Consider the following 22,515-nt stretch of genomic DNA (forward strand, 5'->3'; position numbering starts at 1 on the left):
AGGGGAAAAAAAAAACCTTTTATTTGGAGGGCTTTGCAAGTGCTTTAAGCTTGAAATAACTCAAAATGGGATGTTCTTCTTGCCCCTTTAAATAATGAAATCTCTTAGCCTCAGTAATTAGGGATTGTAAGGTGTACCTCTGAAATGATTTTCATGATTGCATAGGCATGGAAATTAACTAAATTAGTTAACTTGGTTTCAGTCTATCCAAAACTTTGAAGTCCTATTTATTTTATTTATTTGTGTCAGGAGCATCACAGTTAAAATAAGGCATACTATAAAACATAGAATTTAAAATGTAAAATATAAAAGTTAAAATATATAAGAGTTAAACAGATCTTGCCCAGGAACTGGCAACATTAATTGCGCTCTGTCGTGCTGTCATGGGATCCTCAAATGAGCATTGATCAGGGCACAAAGGACAAATGTACATATGTGTTGTTTGCATGTCTCCACAGTCACAAAGGGCAGAGGCAGAATGTCAGTGAAGATTCTCAGTCATCCAGGTGGAATTGTCTGTAAGGTTGAGTCATGGCAACTGGATTTCTTTCTTTTTGGTTGAAACGTTTCAACTGGACAAGCAGCGAAATGTTTCAACCAAAAAGAAAGAATTCCAGTTGCCATGACTCAACCTACAGGCAGAGGCAGAAGCATCCGAAGTCCTATTATATTTAGTGGAAGGATTAAGCACCCCTTCCATGAAAAGTAATGTGATTTTGTAATGTTTAATTTTGCATGGGTGAAGCTCTTTGTTAATCATGATCATAACTACTTTCCCCCCATAGACGAATTTTAGAAGTGCTGAAAAAGGACGTCAGATTTGTTGTCTCTTTGGGGAAACAAGTTATGAATAATTGTTTAGTGATTACGTATTACTTACCCACCAATAAATGGTTACAAGATCACATCAAAAATTTTAGTAGATATCAGATGTTGCAGCAGTTGACATCTATGCAGCAAAGGACCAAATACTAAAACATCAGAGCCAGCCGTCCAATATTGGATTTTTGCTTATAGATTAAAGTGGTTTATGCTTTGCAAAAGATGCCAGCTTGCTTAAAAGCTAAAGATAGGAATGCATTTATCTCACAGCAGGTTATGGCTAATGTCTTAATTTATTAAATATAGCTAAATTGTTCTGTTTTCAACGTTCCATATTTTATATCTCTCACGTTATATCAGCATTATTAAATAGGCATGTTCCACTTTATTCTAGGACTGAAGCAGTTGCAGGCAATTCATCAAAATAAATACTGAATCCAACAGAGGGAATTGAACAATTTTTAAACAATCTAATATCTATAATATAGATTTAAGTAAAATAACAGTAATATCCTTATTGACAGCCAACAGATTGGACTGACCACAGTCTGTCAGCAGAATGAATGGTTAAAGCCATCCATACAATGTTTCCAGAGGCCTTACAGTTCCAAGGAAAATATTCAGCATACTTAGTATTTTTTTTAAGTATTAAAACAATTTTGGATCTGGATACATACCATTCTGCCCTTGAACTGGTGTGTTGGTAAATAGGGTATGCATTGTTTTACAAGTTCCTGCAGTTTTATTCAAGAGTTAAAAAGGTATCTACTTGGACATTACATAAGCCAACTAGATTAGGTTTATTAATACTACTTGTGGCCTTTTGTGTCAAGCCTGCTTTTTTTCAAAGCATCTTATTTTCCTGTGATTATTTTAACAAATAATTTTTAATGATTGCTGGCCACGCCCATGTTTGTTACTTTCAGAAACCTTCCAGGTCAGTTTTCTCCCTCCCACCATCCTTTCTGTATTTAAAGACATGCATTGTGGTAGATGAGAACTATTGAAACAACTGCCTGATGGTACCCTTACAAATGTTAGAGTGAGACACACAGCTGTGCCTGCTTCATGAGTATTGCAAGGTCTCTTTTTAGGTGGATCACCACCAGTGAATGTCTGTAGATCCTTCAAAAATAGCCACCGGAGACGAAGATTACAACACCTAGCGACTGATTCGTCGCCTCGTGATTCTCTAGAAAAAGTTCCTTCCCTCTCTCCAGTCATTGATGGTAAAGTGTTCTCCATCAATGCCCCAAATGAACCTGCGCACATTACTGGAGGGTAATGTATTTCACTGTTAATACAGAACCAGAGAGAAATCAAGTACTTAAGATAAGACCTTCAGAAAACATTGCCTATCTAACAAGAGCTTCTGGCTAGTAAACAAGGCCTATGCCATGCTAGGTGTGTAACTTAACTCCCAGAAAGGCAATGCTTTTCTGTTAATACTACATTCTTTCTTTTGTATAGTTCCCAATGTTGCTCATGTGTCCCTTGAGAAGCATGGACTGTGTCTCCCTCTTGACTTAAGCAGTAACTTGGATGTTTCAGCACTGTTAACTGGGGAGGCTGCCCTCTATAGCCGGCAGCCCAATCAAGAGAGAGAAGAGAACCAGATTATCAGATGCCATCTTTCCAAAGCAGGAACTGATGGCAGGGTAGCTCCGGTGGCATCAGGTAAGATGTCTGTCAACCCTTTTCAAGTTCATTAAATATGTATTTGTATTTACAGAGAACTTTAGCTCTCTTTAGGTAATATATTTCTAGATATAATTTTATGCATACCTAGAAAATAGTCTGTGTGTGTATGTGTGCCTGCAAACTTTTATATAAGTCCAGTGCATCCCCAGGAAACAAAACAATTTGAGTGGATAGTTAGTGCCAAATCCATGTTTGATGTTAGGTAAGAAAAAGATAGTTATTTTAATTGTAATTATAATTGAGTTTGGACAACTCTTTGGCTATTATAGCTAGCCTTTATCCTGTTACTGTATTCAGTTCTATGTGGAAGTAATGATCAGGCTTTTCTCTTGATTTTACATAGTTTTGCCTACTATTAATGCACCACATCTCCAGTCTTTCAGGTCCAAGATGTATAAATGATGACTAATGCAAAACATGTAGATTGGGTTCCCATATTGCACTAATAAAGGTTGGTTTGGGCTTAACATGCTGTATGATTCCACACATCATGGTTTGTACACTATATTTTATGGTTTGGGCTGTTTAAATCAAACTATGAAAGTATGTCTTAATGTGTCAACCCCCTTATAATGAGACAGCAAGGAAACATGGCCAATCTTTCCAGAAAAAAAGCAGTGCACGGAAACTAAAATTTATTTTTGGAAATAATATGGCTAGAATTTAGCTGTATCTTTATTATCTTTGACTCTACAGGAACACTGAAAATTGAGAGAAAATCAAAATTGGAAGAGAGATGCTCATCTTTGCTTGGTAAGAAAAATCAAGAACTTTCATGGCAGCCGATTTTTTATCTTTTTTAAAAATCTGCATCATTTATTAATAACTGTACCCTGTTTTTAATTATTGGGGGCATGATTTGTTAGTTTTATTTTTTGAGTTATCTTTTGAGGTGTTGAATCATACTTACTAAAGGGAAAAATGTAAGGACTGAGATTTTTTTGTAATTCCGAAATTGGATCAGTCACTAAATGAGTGTGATTACTAGTTTGTTTATTTTATTTATTTATTTATTTATCTATCAAGTTTGTCACCACCCATCTCCTCTCACTTTTGGGACTCTGGTGTTCCCTCTAGTTCATAGCCTTTTGTACTTTTGATGCCAAAATGCCATTGGAATTATAACATGTCTTTCGCATTGAATTCATTCGCTCTGACACTCTCAGAAAGTGCCAATTTTGGGCAGATGTTCATATGTGATGCTAAGAGAAAAATGAACCAACCACATTCGGGTTTAGTGTTATATATAAACTGGGCCATTTTCACGGCTATACTTTACCGTACTTTTATACTTTTTGTAAATCTTAGTTCCTAGCTTAAGATTGGTTCTTTTAAATTCCCCTTCTTCTTCCCAGTGCCTCTGCTACTTAAAATTAACAGTATTTGCTTAACACATATTTATCTGCTTGATCCATTTCATATTTTTATCAGGCAGGATATTGATATTAGGTGACAATTGTTTTAAGTCAACTGGGTTCTTTTAGATTAAACTATCCTTCCGTTAAACTGATTTCTTACCATTTGCAATGCAGGTAAAAAGAAGGAGAAGGAAAAAAAAGGGAAGAAGGAAAAAGATCAGAAGTCAAAACAGAAGAAGAAGAAAAAGAAAAAGAAGAAATCAAAGCAGCATGGTATACGCAGCTTATAAACAAATTAACAAAATGTGTGCCTGTGGTTGTGCATATGTTGATGCATTAAATGCAAAGCAGGTGCTCCTAAAATCACCCAAAATTGCTTCAGAATGTGCTTATTGGCTCTCCTCAGACACAACCTGCTGACTAGTTTTAAATATCCAACGCACACCTTGTGCTTGTTCTTTGACGTTCCTTGTCTGAGGAGCAGCGGATGCTCTGGTTGATCCCTGCTCAGTCCTCCAACCATTGGAAAGGCCTGAGACTTAGTTTGGGCACTCGTAGGAGTGAAAGAGTATATGATTTACTTGAGTGGATATGCAGTATGTAAAGGAGCTTTTGCGTATCTTCCCTGTAACCAGAGGGTGTGTGTTGTATACCATGTTTTCTGACATCCACTCTGGTTCTAAGAAGCTTATAAAATACGAAGTTGGCAGTTGGCATGTCCCAGATGTCCGTGCTACCTGAAAAGCATAAACAGGGAAGGGAGAATCGATTCAGACTTCCATTGTTTGTCACTTCACTGAACATAATCACAGGACAGGCTAAACTATGATTTGATGAGATCTAGCATGACTTTAGCACATGAGCCACAGTTTAAATGGTGGTTAAGGCAGAAATCTACAATTGTTACCCATGGTTTGTAGAACGTTTTCTTGTTTAACAAAGGCTCTGTGTTAGATGGAGATTGAGATTTACCTAATATTAACTTCCTTTTTACAATTTCTGGTCACAGAGACAGGAGATAGACATGTCTGCAAAATGGGGCATCTTTAGTCACAATGGCTCTTTTGCTGCCAGCTTTTTTTAAAAGACAAAAATAACCCAACAACACACTTCCTTTGCAGTTGTGCAGGAGATAAAACAAGAACATCAGGGGAATGGAAAAAAGAGACCCAACTGTCTCCCAGTCCATGGATGGTGGCCCTGACTGTGGACCACCACAGATTTTGGCACTATTTTTCAGGGAGGGAGGCAGGCAGGCATTGCCAAGGTGGCTAGGATACTGGCCAGAAGGAAGGACAACTGTGAAGCCATAGCTGATAATAGTTTACTATGCCAACTTAAGGGCAGGTCTGGTTTAGTTTGTCATGATCTGTGTGGCCAGTTACTGGGGAGTGAGTGGGTTTCTGTCCTATATTTTTCTTGATAAATTGCTTCAAAGCCAACTGATGCAGTACCTCAAGCATTTGAAAATTCTGGTTTAAAACATTTAAAGGCATACAGTATTTGCTCTGTACGCAATTCTATACAGCTGGGCCCTGTGATCCCTTTGCAGATTACTCCGACTTTGAGGACAGTTCTCTTGAATGCTTCGACAGGTGCTCCTCCCCCTTCACTAGGTCCTCTGGCAGCTCGCTGACTCTACGCAGCACCACGACGGAGAAGAGCACGTCCTATCAGTACCCAAGGGCTATTTTATCTGTCGATCTCAGTGGTGAAAGTAAGTCTGCTTTACTCTGTGATACTCTTCACAATAAGTCTTCCTTTTCATGTTCATTTGATTATCCCATTTACCTAGAATATTTCCAAGGTTCACAATGCTTCATGTAGACTTCAGTAATCCGAACAACTGTGATATGTCATTACTTTTGAAGAGTTTCCATGTCCCTAATTATTGCAGATGGGACGCGGTGGCGCTGCGGGTTAAACCGCTGAGCTGTCGATCGGAAGGTCGGCGGTTCGAAACCGCGCGGCGGGGTGAGCTCCCGTTGCTCGTCCCAGCTTCTGCACACCAAGCAGTTCGAAAACATGCAAATGTGAGTAGATTAATTGGTACCGCTTCGGCGGGAAGGTAACGGCGTTCCGTGAGTCATGCTGGCCACATGACCCGGAAGTGTCCTATGGACAACGCCGGCTCCAAGGCTTTGAAACGGAGATGAGCACCGCCCCCTAGAGTCGGACACGACTGGACTTTACGTCAAGGGAAACCTTTACCTTTACCTTTTAATTATTGCAGATAGATTTCCCCTTCTTTAAGACGCTTGTTTTCATGGAGAAAATCTTTATCTATGTAGTCACTAAAGGTCAGTGATAACTTGAAGGCACATAATCAAAATACACTTGTTTAGTAGTTTTGGTTTTAATGTGTGCCATCTAGTAGCTACTTTTACATCACTTGGCACTAAGTTGTATCAGCTCATCCAATGAATTCAATGTCATACTGATCCCATGGTTTTTGACCACTATATGTACTACTGGTAGTCCTCATTTAGCAACCACAGTTGGGACCGGCAACTTGGTCATTAAGCGAAGTGGTCACTAAGTGAAACTACAACTGTACTTACAATCTTACTTCAGCTTTCCTTTGCTTTACAGACCTGCGAAGGTCATACATGCGAGGATTGGTTGAAAAGTTACTTTTTCATCACCGTTGTATCTGCGAATGGTTGCTAAACAGCAGTCGCTAAACGAAGAGTACTTGTATTTCTTAAGTTCAGAACATTATGCCCATGTCTACTAGTAACTACTAACCCGTAGCACCATCTAGATCCCTTACCCACCCACCCCCACACCTTTATAGAAGCACCATTTCATAAGCTACAATTAAATGAGAAGATGACTTATTTATTCATTTACATTTCAAGGCTTCCTGATTCCTCAACAACTCTGGGTGGCTTACAAATAAAAGAGGGAAAATACATATGAAAAGAAGCATTGCTGACCAGAAGACCAAACACCAATCTTAAGTTAAACTAAGCTAACTAAAAGGGGCCACACAACTACCTTAACCCAATGCCTGAGAGAACAACCAGGTTTTGAGAAATTTCCAGAAGGTCATAGGGGTCAGTTTTCCAGAGGGCAGCTGCTGCCACTGAGTAGGCAAACCATCTGGGTCCCGCAAGATGGCATTGTTTGACAGACTTGTTGCAAACACAGCATTCTCTTTATTCCCAAGAATGATTCGTCATAGAGATAGTATTCAAAATTCTAGGTGTCTGCAAGCTAGTGCTATACGTCAATGTTTTCTCACCTGTCCAGGAAAAAAAAAGGATAAGACAAAGTGATAGACAGCAGCATGGATGGCTAATAGATTTGGCATGACTCCCCTTCCCAGTTTTATTTTCAAGCAAACAGATACTTTCATAGCCACCATTTTGTAAACTACCAGGAGCCTTGTTGGACCATGGTGATCTATAAGAATGGCTTCTAAATAAATGAGCAAGCCTCCTTCATAGCTGTTGTATTGTGAGAGTGCTTATGGCTCATTCTCAGAAATCCAGGTGCACCTCCTCCTGCATTCAGACATGCAGCTCCAGTCCACCACCCTGTGTAATTTCTGCAATATATTCTACCCACTTAACAATCAGTCCACTCTAATTTTTTTCCCATCCTTTCCCTAGGATTTTTTTTTTCAGTGAGAAAGTTTGAAAAAGTAGGAAAGTATCATAGACACGATGATGTGGATATACTAGCTCTTAGAATCTTTTCAGTTAACGTTTATGAACTTCCTTCATTGTTCAGATTAGTTCACCCTCTTCTTTTTTTATTGCCAAAGATCAGATGGGGGATTTTTAGTTGCTGTGCTTCCATGTCTGGAGTTCTCTTCTTAGAGCAATTTACAAGGTAGTGGATTTTTTTTTAATTATTATTTAGTTGTGGATGAAGACTTTTAAAAAAATTGCTCATTCCTTTTGATTTTGAGTGGCTGAGGCATAGTGGGTGTTTTACTGCTGACCTAGAGTTTTACTGTTGTTTTAATGGTGGCTGAACTCTTTGCCAGCTGTTTAGAGCAAGGACACTAATCCATCTAATCCCCGAGAAGTTACTTTTTGACTGTTTCTGGTTATTTTTGTACTTCACCTAAATGTTTTTTGAAAGAACAGCGTCCTAAATAACTTTAGGCATTTTTGTTAATACGGTGTCATCCATCCAGAGAATTATCCAAATAAATCTTATCTATTTTGAATATTAGACATAAACTGTTTATTTTGAAACCCTGTGTTATTTACTTGTCAAAAACCTTATTTATCTTTTTATATGTGCTCATTCACCAACCACCTCCAAATCACATTCCAGACCTCTCTGATATGGAGTTTTTGGATGACTCTTCTACTGAGAGCTTGCTGTTGAGTGGCGATGAATATAATCAGGATTTTGATTCAACCAATTTTGAAGAGTCTCAGGATGAAGAGGATGCTCTGAATGAAATAGTCAGGTGTATCTGTGAAATGGATGAGGAAAATGGCTTCATGATTCAAGTGAGAACTTTGTGGTTTGCTGTCGAATTTTCTTTGCCGTTTTCACCCAGTTCTACGTGTCATCATGCAAGAGTAATTCTGACCTTGTTTATAGGATGTATTCTAGACTGGATGGATCCAACAGATTTCTCCTAAGTTACATTCTTAAGAAGTCTCTCTCCGTTACACTGAGTTTACAGAAGTTATTGCTAAAACAGTAGTGGTTCAGACTGACAGTAAAAGCATTGTGAATGAACTTGTCTGCTTTAAACATATGAGAGAGTTGGTCAGGCAGATCAGAACATGCAAGGCTTAATTAGCTTATGTCAGCCTTGCGAGGTATTCCCCATAGGAGGCGTGACCAGATGGACTAATTCTACTTTATGGAAAGGTTACATAAACAGAATCTTGCAAGTTTGAAAGTACATTTCTCTCCCTCCCTGTCACCTTTGCAGCCCAAGAAGCTAGGGAGGGTCCCTTCTGAGATATTTGCCATGCCCCCATTGCTTCTGTAGACCCAGCTGCCTCTTATCTGACTGTGGCCCTTCCCCCTGTCTCCCAAGGTCATTCCCACATACCATCTTCCGATAATAATTGAGATAAGGCCATTAACAGTGGCTCTTGCTTCCTATAATCCTAAGAAATCCAGAAGTTGTTACATTGTTTCCCACCTGTTGATTCTAACTAATGGTTCTTAGTACTTGACCCTGCGTGCTTTGCCACTTTTGTTGATTAGCAAGCTATCTGCAAATGCCAGACTAGAAAAAATTCCCTACTGAGTTTTTTTTCCTCTTAACAGCTCCCTAGTCAAAAGGTAGACTTAAATCTTAAGAAGGCAAAGAGGATGCACTGCCTCCTCAATTATTCCAGACTTTGTTCTTTTAATTTTTAAATTTAAATTAATTTTATCAAAGTATTTAACAGATGAAAAATATATGCATGCAACAGTATTAACCATATAATGTGATCTCAGCATTAATAAGCATGGTCAGGGGAAATCCAAAATACGTGATCCTATTGCTCAGAAGCCTTTTTACTCCTTTCTTAAAAAATGTTGACAGGTAACACAACCAACGACCCATTTGCTGCAGATTGTGTATATGATGGCAATACTTTCAGCCAATCCCTTGCATCCCCCCTCCCACCAAATGTACACTTTTTGATGTCTTGATATATTCCAAATATTAGAGGTACAATTGAGAGGAACACAACAGTTGATCCAGTCATATTGAGGACCCTGATGATTTCAGCCCCAAATGTACAGTAGCAGAAATCAGAAATAGGAAAAGCGTAAACTATAAGAGTTAAGATTTCAACTCCTGAGTTGAGTACAATAGCAAGGTAATTACAGCCAATCCATGTTAAACATCCTCTGAGATGCCTGATATATGCCAAGCTATATGTTTTTGTTCTGCTAGATCTTTGATTAATGTTTTGAAGCTGTAGGAAGAAACTCTGATGAGATTTTGGACCCTGAATTAGACAGAAACACACATATTAAAAACATTCAACAGTAAGAACTACAATTTGAATGTACATGGTAGAGTTATATTTGATTGATGCTTGATTATGTCTTTCGTCTCCCATATTGACTTCTCTGTCCTTATCATCCCCACAGTGTGAAGAATGCCTTTGTTGGCAACACAGTGCATGTATGGGATTGTTGGAAGACAGCATTCCTGAGCAATATATCTGCTACATTTGCAGGGATCCACCTGGTATGAACAAATTTTCAAGTCCATTTCAAAGTCATTTCCAAAAATCCAGGCTCTGCATTTCATGTTAATGTATTGGTATAAAGACCACTGTCTAGTTCTGTATGCACTAAGGGTATATTTAGGCAGTTAAGCCTACTTCTATTATTGTTTTCCTGGGTTCACTTGCAAAATGTTTTGGCAACTCATATGCACCCTTTCCCTAACCAGCCACTCTAACAGAGCTCTAATTACTGTGTTCTGCCCCCAGGTGCCAGTAAGATAGTGTTTGTGCTCGTGAGGTGTTTATGATTTGCAATGTAACTTGAAGGGTTGGTCAAACAAGCTTAAAAATGTAACTATGCCACTGAAATTGAATAAATGTTCAGTAAAGCTTATTTAAAGCCCCACCTCATCTCTTAGACTGACTTTTCAGATTTCCCATACGCAATAACACTAGACGTCTTCAAGACGTTGCTGTGAAGACATGATGGCTTGATCATCAGGACTGTATTTGATGGATTTAGTCAGTAGTCTACTGCCAGATACCGTGCTTCTGAAGTTGCTTCTGAAATCTGGGAAGATTCTAGAGATGCCCAGCTATTTGGAGAAAGGAAAATAAAATAAAATATAATAAGTAAATAAATTGCCCTAAGCATGTATATGTGGGGGTCACTGGAAGGGTGTGTATGTTTCTGGCACAAATTTGGACATGTCTTGGAGGATAATATTAATGGAATGAAAATAGTATAGTCATATAAAAGTGTAAATTATACGTAAACAACATCAGAAAGCTTTACATTTTTTCCCCAAGAGTTACTGGGTAATTATATAACAGTTGGGAGATAAGTACGTACTTCCAGCCAATTACTGTTAAGGGTGGAAAGCAGCAAGAAAACTCTCAAGGTAACAATAAATCAAGATAGAAAAGAACTTTTTATTCTTTTAGATTTTACACTTTTTTATACTTGCAAAGTTACACCTTGAACTTAACAGAAAGTCTGATAAGAGAATAGCTCCTTTACTGTTACAGACATTTTTGTTGAACCTGTTGAATTGTGGGTTTTAATACATATGTAAAAGAGAAATTCAAGGGAATTATTAGCAAACAGAATTTACTTCATAGCCTTGTTACCTCTGCATTTATACATCAGTTTAAACCAGCAGGCTTGATATCTGTTTACTTTTGCATGTACTGTATGTCCTTAGATTCTCTCCTACAAAGGATTGAAACATTGTGAGAATCACAGCGTTTTGCTGAGAGGCATTCTGATTATTTTACCACCAGCCTAACTTACCTATTAAGAGCTGGTTTGGTGTAGTGGTTAAAGCATCAGGATAGAAACTGGGGGACCGTTTCTAGTCCCATCCTAGACACAAAAGCCAGCTGGGTGGCTTTGGGCCCAGTCACTTTCTCTCAGCCCTGGGAAGCAGGCAATGACAAATCCCTTCTGAAAAAGCTGCCAAGAAAACTGCAGGGACTTGTCCTAGTAGTCATAAGGAGTCAAGTCTGACTCGAAGGCACCCCCCCACACACACACAAAGAAAAGGCTACCTTATTACTGTAAAGGGAGAACATTATCATGTTTATTGACTTGTTGACATATTCCTCAATATACGTTGGGAGTAAGGTTGATCATCGTTACTGAAAAAAGTTACTTAGTCATGTAGATAAGCCAGAACTATCCATTTCTCAAGCTTTTCAAACATTGCTGCATGTTTAGTGCAGTGTATGTATGTATGTTTTATACCGTACATGTGCATATGTTCTCTATAGTGCAATCTTTTGTCCAAAATTTGTGGTTATAATTTTTTGAATATTTTTCTTGGGTTCTTTGTGTCTTTTGTATTTTCATGTTGACTCTCCTGCTCTGCTGTGACCTCCACTTCTGCCTTTGTATTTAGGGAAGTCCTCTTGTTTTCAAACATTAAATGAGTGAATCACGAATGTGGATTTCTGGATATTTCAATTCCCAATAAACAAATGGAGAGGTTTCCATTGCTTTAACTGCTTGTTAAGAGAGCCAGTTTGGTCTAGTGGTTAAGGTGCTGGACTAGAAACTAGGCGACTGAGAGTTCTAGTCCCGCCTTAGGCATGAAAGCTGGCTGGGTGACCTTGGGCCAGTCACTCCCTCTCAGCCCAACTTGGTGCAATGTAGACTAGCCTCCTCGTGGTGCGCCCCTGGCAACGTGACTTGTAATGGCTAAACAGTCTACACATCTGGCTGCTGGACCTCACAAGGATTTCCCAGCAAGAAAAAAGCAGCATGAACATCAAACTGCTATGCCGTATGATTAAAAAAAAACAAACGCCTGTTAACAGCTTGTTAAACAAATGCTTACTTCCTATTTGTATGTTTTTCTTACTGGGATTTGATTTCTTTCAGCTATAATCAGTCAGGAGTAATTTTCCTGGAATCTTTGTAGTATAATAAAAATCTCATTCTCACGTTTTGTCTAGGTCAGAGATGGAGTGCCAAATATCTCTGTGACAAAGACTGGCTGAATAATGGCCACATGTGTGGCTTGTCATTCTTAAAAGAGAACTATTCTCATTTAAATGCCAAAAAGATTGTGTCAACGCATCGCCTTCTGGCCGACGTGTATGCTGTTACAGAAATATTACATGGGCTACAGCTGAAGATTGGAATACTAAAGTAAGCGTATCCTGTAATGCTCCTGTAATTTTTTTTTTTTTTTTGCCCCTTTCTCATCCTGCTATCCCTTGGCACTGGTTGCAATTAAGACCATTTTTCTCTGGGTCAGCAATAAAATATTCGTAATGAACATTTGTGATTACACAACATACATGGAATGATGTGTGAAGTTAGTAACTAGATTATGCAAATATACAGATTTGGCATGTTTTCATTCTTTTCCTTTCTCTGATGATTTGAGCAGTCACTGTCACTTTCAGATATTTGTTTATCGAGAAAAACATTCCAGAACTCGTACCATACACCAAAATTGCATAATCCTATCAGATGACATTGAAATCTAGTATAATTATTTCTCATCCAAGGTGCATAGCAAGACCTTGAATAGCTACCACAAGATTGAAGTGATTTATTTGACTAAGAGGCACTAGTGCCAAAAAGGTTGAGTTTCAGAAAGGCAAAGTTCTTACTTGCACATATCAAAGCATGCATTTTTCTTGTTCATTCCATCTGTATACTAAATGCAATATATTGAAATCTATAGAAGAGAATATACAAATCAGCTTTAGAAGAAATACAACCAGAATTTTCCCTGGAGGTGAAGATAATTAGGCTTAGATTCTCATACTTTGGGCACATTGTCAGGAAAGACAGATCACTTGAAAAGGACATCGTGTTCGGTCAAGTCGAGGGCCAGCGGAAAAGAGGAAGACCTTCAATGCGATGGATCGATACAATCACCGCAACAATGGATGCAAACACTGGGACAGTCAGGCGTATGGCACAAGACCGAACAGCATTTTGTTCTGTTATACGTAGGGTCGCCATGAGTCGTAAACGACTCGACGGCAACTAACAACAACAACAAGGGTTGAAGTGTTTTTTTTAATTATTTCTCTTATTATCCCTTTTGAATGGTGTGTAAATGTGGTTTATCTCGTGTGTCTATTGGTGGCTGATGTGTATTGAGTGCCAAGCTTCCAGGAATTCTCTGGCATTTTTGGATTTGGCTTGGTTTAGGATGCTCACAGTTCCCCAGTTGAAACTGTGGTTGAGTCTGTCCATGTGTTGTGAGATTAAGCAGTTTTCATTGTGTCTTCTGACTGATAGTTGGTGCTCATGGATGCACTCTGCTAGTCTTCTGCCTATTTGTCCTACATAGGCAGGTGTCTACATTTACACACCATTCAACCATTTAATCACTTGCACCAAATGTAAATCCTACATTTACATTTACACACCATTAAAAAGAAACAATAAAAAAGCTAAGAAGGAAACAAAAAGACCAGAACACATCCTCCAACACCCAGATAAGCAGGGATTAACACCAGACAAACAATCAAGCAGAAAACAGTACCCCAGTCAAGAAAATACCAAGGTGAAAACCACACCCCCAAAGGGCAAGCTACTGTGTAATAAACAGGGAGCAATGCCCACACTCCCTTGCACTGATGTTACCTAGTCAGGTAATGAAACGTCTGCAAGCAAACAACCAAGGACTCCATATATTGATATTACAGAGGATTTGGACAAATTTCCCTCCCAATCACATATTTCTGTTAATGAGAAACTCTTCAATCTGAACAGCACATGAATACTTTAGATGTTTCATCATGGAAACTACTCATTGTAATCAACATTTCATTTTTTAAACTGAAATCCTAGGCATATTTTTGGCTTCTTTTGTATTCAGACAGTGCTTATATGACTTGGTGCCTCTACCAAATTGACCTGCATTCGTCTTTTTTTTCCAGAAATAAGCATCACCCTGATCTTCATCTCTGGGCTTGCACAGGTATGCGGAGAGATCATGACCAAATCACTCTTGGAATAGAAAGAACGGTCCTAACTGTGCCAGAAGCCATTAATTCCTCTGGAAGGACGTGTCATAGTCAAAATCATAAAGAGCCCCCTCGTTTAGCTCCAAAGGTGGAAGAAACATACATCAGAAGTGAACACAGTTACCAGAAACCAAGTTTTGGTCAGGATTGCAAATCGGTTGTTGACCCCACCAGCTCAGAGGATGATGACACCATCAGTTTTGAACATAATCAGGAGCTTTTCTTAGAAGAAAAAAACTGTTTACAATATTCATCTACAGAAGATGGTTTTGGCCATCAGGTAAATCAACCTGTTCATCTGACCTGCTAGAATTATGGTGATGAAAATAAGAGTCTTTAAGCCCAGAGGTGCCCAGCAGAAGCCACAATGACATTGTGTGTCATGGCATTATAATGCAGATGATGTGCATTATGGGATGTGTTTAGTTTATGTGATAATACCATGACAGAGTGATGTTGCTCCCCATGTCCCCCTTGCGCTAGCCACTTAAATGACAAGAAATGCATTCATGCATCTGATAAAGGGAGATGAGTCCATGAAAGCTTATACAATTACAAATTCATGTTCTTTTGTTTTCTCTATAACACATCAATTGTGGGGGGCGGGGAGAAATATGCTGATAGACAAAAAAAACTTGGAAAAAAGAACTGAAATGATGGTTCGTGTTGCCCACTGAGGATAAAATATAAATCAGAAATTTTAATGTGCAGAGGTCTGTTCAACATACATGTGAGTAATCACTTCTTTAACTTTGGAAGCATTTATTTGTTTGTTTGTTTGTTTATTAGATTTTATTTATTTATTTATTTATTTATTAGATTTATCTTATTTATTTACCTAATTTGTCCCCGCCCATCTCCTCCCATCGGGGGGCTCTGGGCAGTTTACAACAATCGATTAAAAACAACAACCATAAAATACACAGTATAAAAATACAATAATAAATAATATAAATAAAGGTAAAGATAAAAAGTCCAAGTGGTGAAAGAATCTAAAACAGTCCAAGTGTGGGAGGAGTGGTCTATAGCAGCCATCCCCATGTAGATCTATTCCCCTCTCCACCCCAAGCAAGGTGGCAGAACCAGGTCTTCAGACTCCTCCAAAAGGCCAGGAGCGATGGGGCCAATCTCACCTCCGGGGGCAGCATGTTCCACAGGGCGGGAGCTACTGCAGAGAAGGCCCGCTTCCTGGACCCCGCCAGATGGAATTCTCTTACAGACGGGGTCCGCAACATGCCCTCTGCACGATCGGGTAGGATGGGTTGATGTAATGGGGAAGAGGCGGTCCCTCAGGTAACCTGGCCCCATGCCATGTAGGGCTTTAAAGATAATAACAACACCTTGAATTGGACCCGGAAGCAAACTGGTACCCAATGCAGCTCATGCGGCAGCGGTGTTACATGTGCCCTTTATATTACCGCCCCTCTCCCCAATGGGGGACTCTGGGCAGTTTACAATAAAAAAGATAATAAAAACATCTAAATCTCAGTCACAATTTTAAAAGCATAAATAAGATTTCCAATGAAGGTTAGAAATTCTTTGTGTTGAAAGGTTGGAGGAAGAGTTTAATGGTACTTTTGGTTTGTCCTAAGTGGAACAACTATCCAGGAAAAAAGATTGTGTCACTCCTGGGCAAAAGGAATAGGCCAAATAGGTCAACTAGCCTGTTTCTGTGCTTTGTTTCTATCTCTCTCTCTCACTGACCCCCAGAAGCAAAAGTGCCTCTAAACTCCAGGTTATGGTTACTCCAAGGTAGTCAGTGGAAACGGCTCATCTGTAGGATCCCTTCCAGTGATAGCTCTGAATTTGAAGATGACCATACTTTGGCATAGCTTAGTTCTTTCATACATTTATGGTAGAAGCAGAAGCCTATTAGAGGCTTAGCTCTGTCCCTAATAAGGTTCACTGGTACCTCTAGGTAAGTAAACCATAAGCTTTTTGAAGAATCCGTTCATTCAAGTAGTAACCAGAAAGAGAGGAATGCATTTCAAAGGTTTCTTCTTCTGCTGGACCATTACACTTCCTGCATGATTTTAAAATTTTCATGCACCTATCTTTATTTGTTTATACCAATACCACGGTAGTCACAGTGCCGGGGTATGGGGAGGAGGGAGGAGGGGGTTATTTGTTTTGTTTTAGGTTTTCTGCATTCACCATGGTATTCTGTCATACCTATATTTTGTCTTTCCAGATAACGTCACTTTGTGCCCTATCTAGTTCTGTTCCTCTTGCTTTCATTCTTGTCTACAAGATCCTCCTTGCAGGTTCTTCTTGATCATAAATTGTCTGCAGTTGGAGTCGTATCTTTGTGGCCCATGTGAACAAAGGCTTCATCCTAAGTTTCTCTTCCCTGCCAATCCATCCAGCCAACTGCTGGGAGTAGCTTATGTTGTGTAATAGGCACAAACAAGCTTTCTTCTGTTCATGAATGTGGCCTTGGGATGGGGATAGAGAGAGAGAGAATGAGAGAGTGAATTCCTGAGATTTCTACATATGGTTAAGCATTACAGAACTTAGCTGAAAGTTTGAGCATTGCTGTGCTTCTGAGCCCCCAATTTTCATATACCTGGAAGGTTGAGAGGAACCAGTACTTGAACCTTGACATTTAAAAACGCTCCCATTGTCTTGTTTCTACATGGCTGGAGATCTGAACTAACAAAACTTTGGATGCATTTCTTCTTTCTGTCACTGACTGGTATATGAAGAACCACTACACTCAGCAAGAAATTCTTGGGCTAATGTTTCTTAATGATAGGAACTTTGCAGAAATCACCTTGTTCTTCTATTTCTGCAGGCTGCAGTCAAGAGGAGAGTGGGTATATAGGTAGCATCTTTGAAAAAAGGCAAAAAATGTTCCATGCAGGGCTGCAGTGAACTTTAAATAGCCAGCTGATATTCAGTTAAGCATCTGCATGACTGCGGGCAGTGTTGAAAATTGGTGGGGATTCATGTTTCCTAGAACACACTTAGCATTTCTGTTGTCAACCTCATTTGCTGAGAACTCCCCAGTGTCCTGAACGCTACGATTTCTAACAAGTGCTACCATGCTTTATCGTTTTTATTGTGCATGTCATTAACTGATGCACTCTGCAGCAGAGGAATCACCTTAGTTGACCTTCTGCTCCGCTGAGTCATTCGGAATCAGCAGATCTGTTTCACCTCCCTGCAGAGCCACTTGAGGGTCCCCGATGTTGTGTAACTGTTTTGATAACCTGGTTCTCTTTTGCGGTAACTGCACAGAAGCATTCAGCTGAAGGGAACACCGTGTTTGTATTCAATGAAAAAAGAGGAGCCGAAGAACACGTGGATGCTCGTCTTCAGTGGCAGCTAAACCTCCTTACCCACATAGAAAATGTGCAGAATGAAGTCACTAGTAGAATGGACCTGATTGAAAAGGAAGTTGATGGTAACTATTTTCAGGCAGAGCTTATGCTTTTCTCTTTCCCAAAGCTCTTTTTTGGTATGGTAGCAGACACAAAATGTGCTGGACAAAATACATTTGGGATTTTTAGCTTGAGACCTAGAGATGCACATGTCCCCATAGATGCTTGCCTGGTGCTTGCCAAACTCCCTATCCCACTTGGCTTTTTACATTAAAAAGTAGAAATATAAAATTTCTCTGTAGTTACATAATCATATATTAATATTAGTATACAAAATGGGTGATGCTGGAATGCTACAAAGCAAAGCACCTGAACTGTCTTTGTTCCTAGGAATGTCTCCAGAGTCCAGAAGATAAAAATGATAGCCTGTTTTAATTCAGTGCTTAGCTTGGGAGTGTGCAGAAAGCAGCAGGATAATAAAGAGAGTCATGCAGGAAGAGAGAGGAGGCTAGAGAAAGATGTGTGATGTCCCTGACAGCAGCCTTTTTGTGTATGGGAAACTATCCCAGCAGCCATTTTGTGAGAGCGCCCACAGCGTGTGCTCACTAGGGATTGAAAATCCCTGAAGCATATCATTTTTTTTAAAACAGTGCATTCTACTGGTTTCATATCACCAAAAAAGTACCCTGCACCCATTTTGCAGTGTTACAAGAATACTGTTAGGTTGTTCTACTGTCACTGGGTTCATGCTGGGTTCTTACCCCATGATCAGTACAGAAGCTGATTGTCTGACAAGTCTGATTCACCTCTGTTTCATTTGCTGGAAACAAAAGTACGCCCAGTTGACTTAATAATTACTGATGGAAGTAAAACGAACACTTAAAAACTAAGTCCTTGGTTTCCTCAAAGAACTTGCTGTCTTAGTCCATTTGGAAAATTCCTTTTCTTCCTAGATTCTTTTGGAGTGATGGGGTGAAGGTGTAGGAGGATTAATTTTGCTTGGTGTTGGTCTGTACCAAAGGATGATGCACATGGCTAGGATCCTCTTTCATGCTTCAAATGCAGAATTATTGCTTACTATAATTTGTGGACTAGGTAAAGATACAGCTGTGCATAATAGGCTTTTTGTTTCGTTTTCCCCCCCCCGCTTATAGTGTTAGAAAGCTGGCTGGATTTCACTGGAGAATTGGAGCCACCCGATCCCCTTGCACGTCTGCCTCAGCTCAAGCGTCGGATTAAGCAGCTCATTTCTGACATGGGTAAAGTCCAACAAATTGCCACCCTTTGTTCTGTATGACAAAAGGGAAGATAAAGGAATGCACACAGACTCCAACTGTGGGTTTCTTCTGATTCACAAGACTCACAAAAGGGTACCTTTAAAAAAACAGAAGCCCAAACGATGTTCCTTATTCTCTGCCGATTCTCTCATTAGCCTGGAAGTGGTGGGTGGGATGGGGTGAGGGAGAAATCTCACTTAGAAAGGAAAGATTGTACCAGTTTGATCAGAAAAGCAGGAAATAAAGAAGATTGTTTATTCCTTTCCATGAACAATGGTTTAAGAACCTCAGCAAAGGCAGGTTTTTCTATGCTTTCACATGCAATATCAAGGAATAAGTCCACAGACTGTTAATCACAAAATAAGAAGCCGGCCAAAGCAATCTGCATTGGAAGAAGGAACAAACTTACATTGTTTTCTTTCAGTCTGGACAGCAGAACAAGGTGATTTGTCCCTATTGGTATCCTGAAGGGTGAAAAAGTTGAACAAATGCCTGTTTTCCTTTGTACTGTAGATATCCAGGAAAATGAAAAATTTTAGCTTCCCTTTCAGAAGAAACTATTTTCTATGGTAGCCTCTCTATGAGTATTTTTTTAAGCCAAGCCTTCCTTGCATTGAATCTTATGCTCCATTTTTAGAAACCAAACTGGGAAGGTAAAGGTCAGAAGTGCCAAAAAATTCTTTAAAAAAACACTGAAATGGGAGTGTGTGAGGACAGTTGAAGGGGACCTTTCCCCTGACTTCTCATATCAGATCCTCCATATTGCCAGCATCATCCGGGATTGTGTCTCATTCATATTTGAGTAAGCTCTAATTATAGTATTGAGGGATGTAGTCCCACGGTTGGTTTGTTTTTTTAAAATGTGTCTAGTGGCTAGGTCTGGGCTGCAATGCTCACCTTCCTCAGCTGGATTGAGGAACCCCAAGAGCATCCAAAATGCCAGTGACTGGCTGTGAAATGGGTCCACTTCCAACCTTTTTAGCCTTTGTAACACGAAATGAAAGGAAGTATATGAAACACAAAGGTTGATGCTGTTTATTCCAGGGAGATAAGCATGTGCATGCCAAGAATCTTGGAATAGGTCAGCAATTCATAAAACATGGCATGCTCTGTACAAACTCCCTGTGAATCCCAAATATAAGTTAGGAGCCCCCCCCCCCGCCTTCTAGAAAGGGTGTGGTGCAAGCACATTACCTATTAAAGGCATTCGCTTATGATTTGGCAAATCGTTATGAAACCAAAGTCAGCCTAGTTAGCTGGGTTTTTTAAAAATTCTGGGCCAAGTCCAGAGTTTCCACTTTAGTTTATCTGCATTATTGCTGCACCCAGTGCTATAGTATACCTGTTGAGGTATGTATATATGTCTGTGTGTGTGTGCGTGCATATGTGTGTATATATACATATACATACATATATATGTCTGTGTGGGTGTGTGCTCATATACATACTGCATTCTAGAGACATATTTATATTGACAACTCTAGTTTTCTTACAATAAAAAGACCTTGGTGACAAAATATTTAAAATGTTACCTTTTAACAAGCTGTTTCTAAAAAAAAAAGAGAGAGAGAGAGAGAGAGAGGAGATAAAAAAAATAATCTATGTACAGATTTTGAAATTTGTAAAAAATAAATATTTTTTTTTAAATACTGACTGTTCAAGAGAGGCTGCATAATTGAGGACAGCAAGATAGTTGAACGCTTGAAGCCTCCCTGACTGTTCCAGTGCTGGCAATATGTATAAAAGAGTGAGAATTACATGAAGGACAATAAACTTGAACCTCCCTGGGATAAGAGTACAAGCCACTGTACATTAAAATGTATTTAAATTTGCAGATACACTGTCTATATGTAAGGTACTGTATGTAAAGCTGTTTATTAAACTATTCTGCATACCACAGTGTGTGTCTCTCCCTCTCTCCCCCTCTCTCTTTCTCTCTCGTTGATGTGCTTTTCAGAGTGTTGAATAAATACTGAGCATTTTGAGGCGGGCTGTGTGCAAATGTGCTACCACTGGTGGCTTTAAAGATCACCCCCTTTAAAGAATATACCACAGTAATTAGATACCAGGGTCTAGTTTCTATAATCCACACCCAGAATCCAACGTGTAATAACTGGTTGGTTGGCACAGTCACCCCTGAATAATTCTGCATACATAGAAATTCTTCCATTTTCTGTGCATGTGGATGCTGCATCTGTGTAAACAGCTGCACAAACACAAATGCAATGCAGAGGAACTGGACTTAACTAGCTTTACTTTCATCCTTAAGATGTTCATTGGGCTCCAGAAGATCAAGACCGGTATTTTATAAAAAGCCAGGAGGGCCAACACCCCCCCTTTCGCTGATTGTAGCTGCTTTTGTTTGAATCGGAGGTGACATATTTAATCCTCCACCTCCCTTTTTCACACACTACACTATACAGCTTGTTCCGAACACTTAGCCAACTTTAACTAAAGGTTATTATCTACTTACCAATTATCTGTCCAGTGTTGTAATTCACACTTCAGTCAAAATCTGCATTTTCTGATAAAGCAGAAACATGGCTTAAGAACAAAGCGATTACTTTGGACACAGATGGTCCCACATTCTCAAGGAACTTAGGTGGCAGATCAAGCTGCCTGGGGATTAGCGACAGAGAAAATACTCTGCTAAAAAGACGGCCCGCCTATATAATGCAGGTTTATATGTTGCTGCCCAATAACTCCCACAGTTGCTGAATCCCTGCCTTTGGTACTGGACTCCATACGGACATGGGGGGGAGAGGAATTTCTGAGGCTTTCTCAACTTTTAACAGTGGGAGTCCAGTCCCTTCTTACCTTTTCAGTGTGTTTTTGGCCAAGGTTTAGGATTTATGGAAAGGAAGGATCCCACTGTGACCTTGATAGGTAAATGTCCAATTCAGGTGAGTCTTAGATCTTCTGCATTTTTCCCATGTGCTGCACATCATAAGAATGAAAATAAAACATTTTCCCCAGGTCTGGTACCCCCGCCCCCCCCCCCTCTCTATTTTCTATCTCACCTTTTCATTCTGTAGAGGATTTAGAAGGGCAACTGAGAAAGAAAAGGTGAAGAAATTTAAGCAAGGGCATTTGCGTGACCAATTCAATAGCTCTTGAAACAGCTTGCGTCACTAGCCTCCTTGAGAGCCCGGTCTTCCATTTCATAAATGAAAGGTATTTGAGGGACAGCAGCTATAAAATACTGGCTGAGAACATTCCCCAAGGGTGTAGGTTGGGTGCCTTTCCTTCGCAAGGGAGACAGTTGTCCTACATCCCAGAATGAGTCCCTTGCTGTCCCTCACCTTGCTTTGCTTTATCGATACAGCACTGACCAGCATCTTTGGTAAGTGGATTGGTATCTCTTTGTTCATAAGTGCCTTTAGAATAA

The 22,515-nt window shown here is 39.6% G+C and overlaps 1 protein-coding gene across 1 annotated transcript in view; it reads left to right on the plus strand.

The window, feature by feature from the left end:
- The window catches only part of PHF20L1 (PHD finger protein 20 like 1), a 56,194-nt gene extending 36,237 nt beyond the window's left edge, over positions 1–19,957 (plus strand). Inside the window, 12 exon segments of the mRNA XM_063299694.1 lie at positions 1,917–2,086; positions 2,088–2,103; positions 2,293–2,499; positions 3,220–3,276; positions 4,056–4,154; positions 5,434–5,598; positions 8,175–8,356; positions 9,954–10,053; positions 12,491–12,686; positions 14,441–14,807; positions 17,768–17,933; positions 19,005–19,957. Of these exon segments, the coding sequence (XP_063155764.1) occupies positions 1,917–2,086; positions 2,088–2,103; positions 2,293–2,499; positions 3,220–3,276; positions 4,056–4,154; positions 5,434–5,598; positions 8,175–8,356; positions 9,954–10,053; positions 12,491–12,686; positions 14,441–14,807; positions 17,768–17,933; positions 19,005–19,147 (1,868 nt within the window). The 3' untranslated portion in view covers positions 19,148–19,957.
- The last annotated feature ends 2,558 nt before the right edge of the window (positions 19,958–22,515 follow it).

The sequence above is a fragment of the Candoia aspera genome, chromosome 3 (genome assembly GCF_035149785.1).
Source record: "Candoia aspera isolate rCanAsp1 chromosome 3, rCanAsp1.hap2, whole genome shotgun sequence".
NCBI classification, from domain to species: domain Eukaryota; kingdom Metazoa; phylum Chordata; class Lepidosauria; order Squamata; family Boidae; genus Candoia; species Candoia aspera.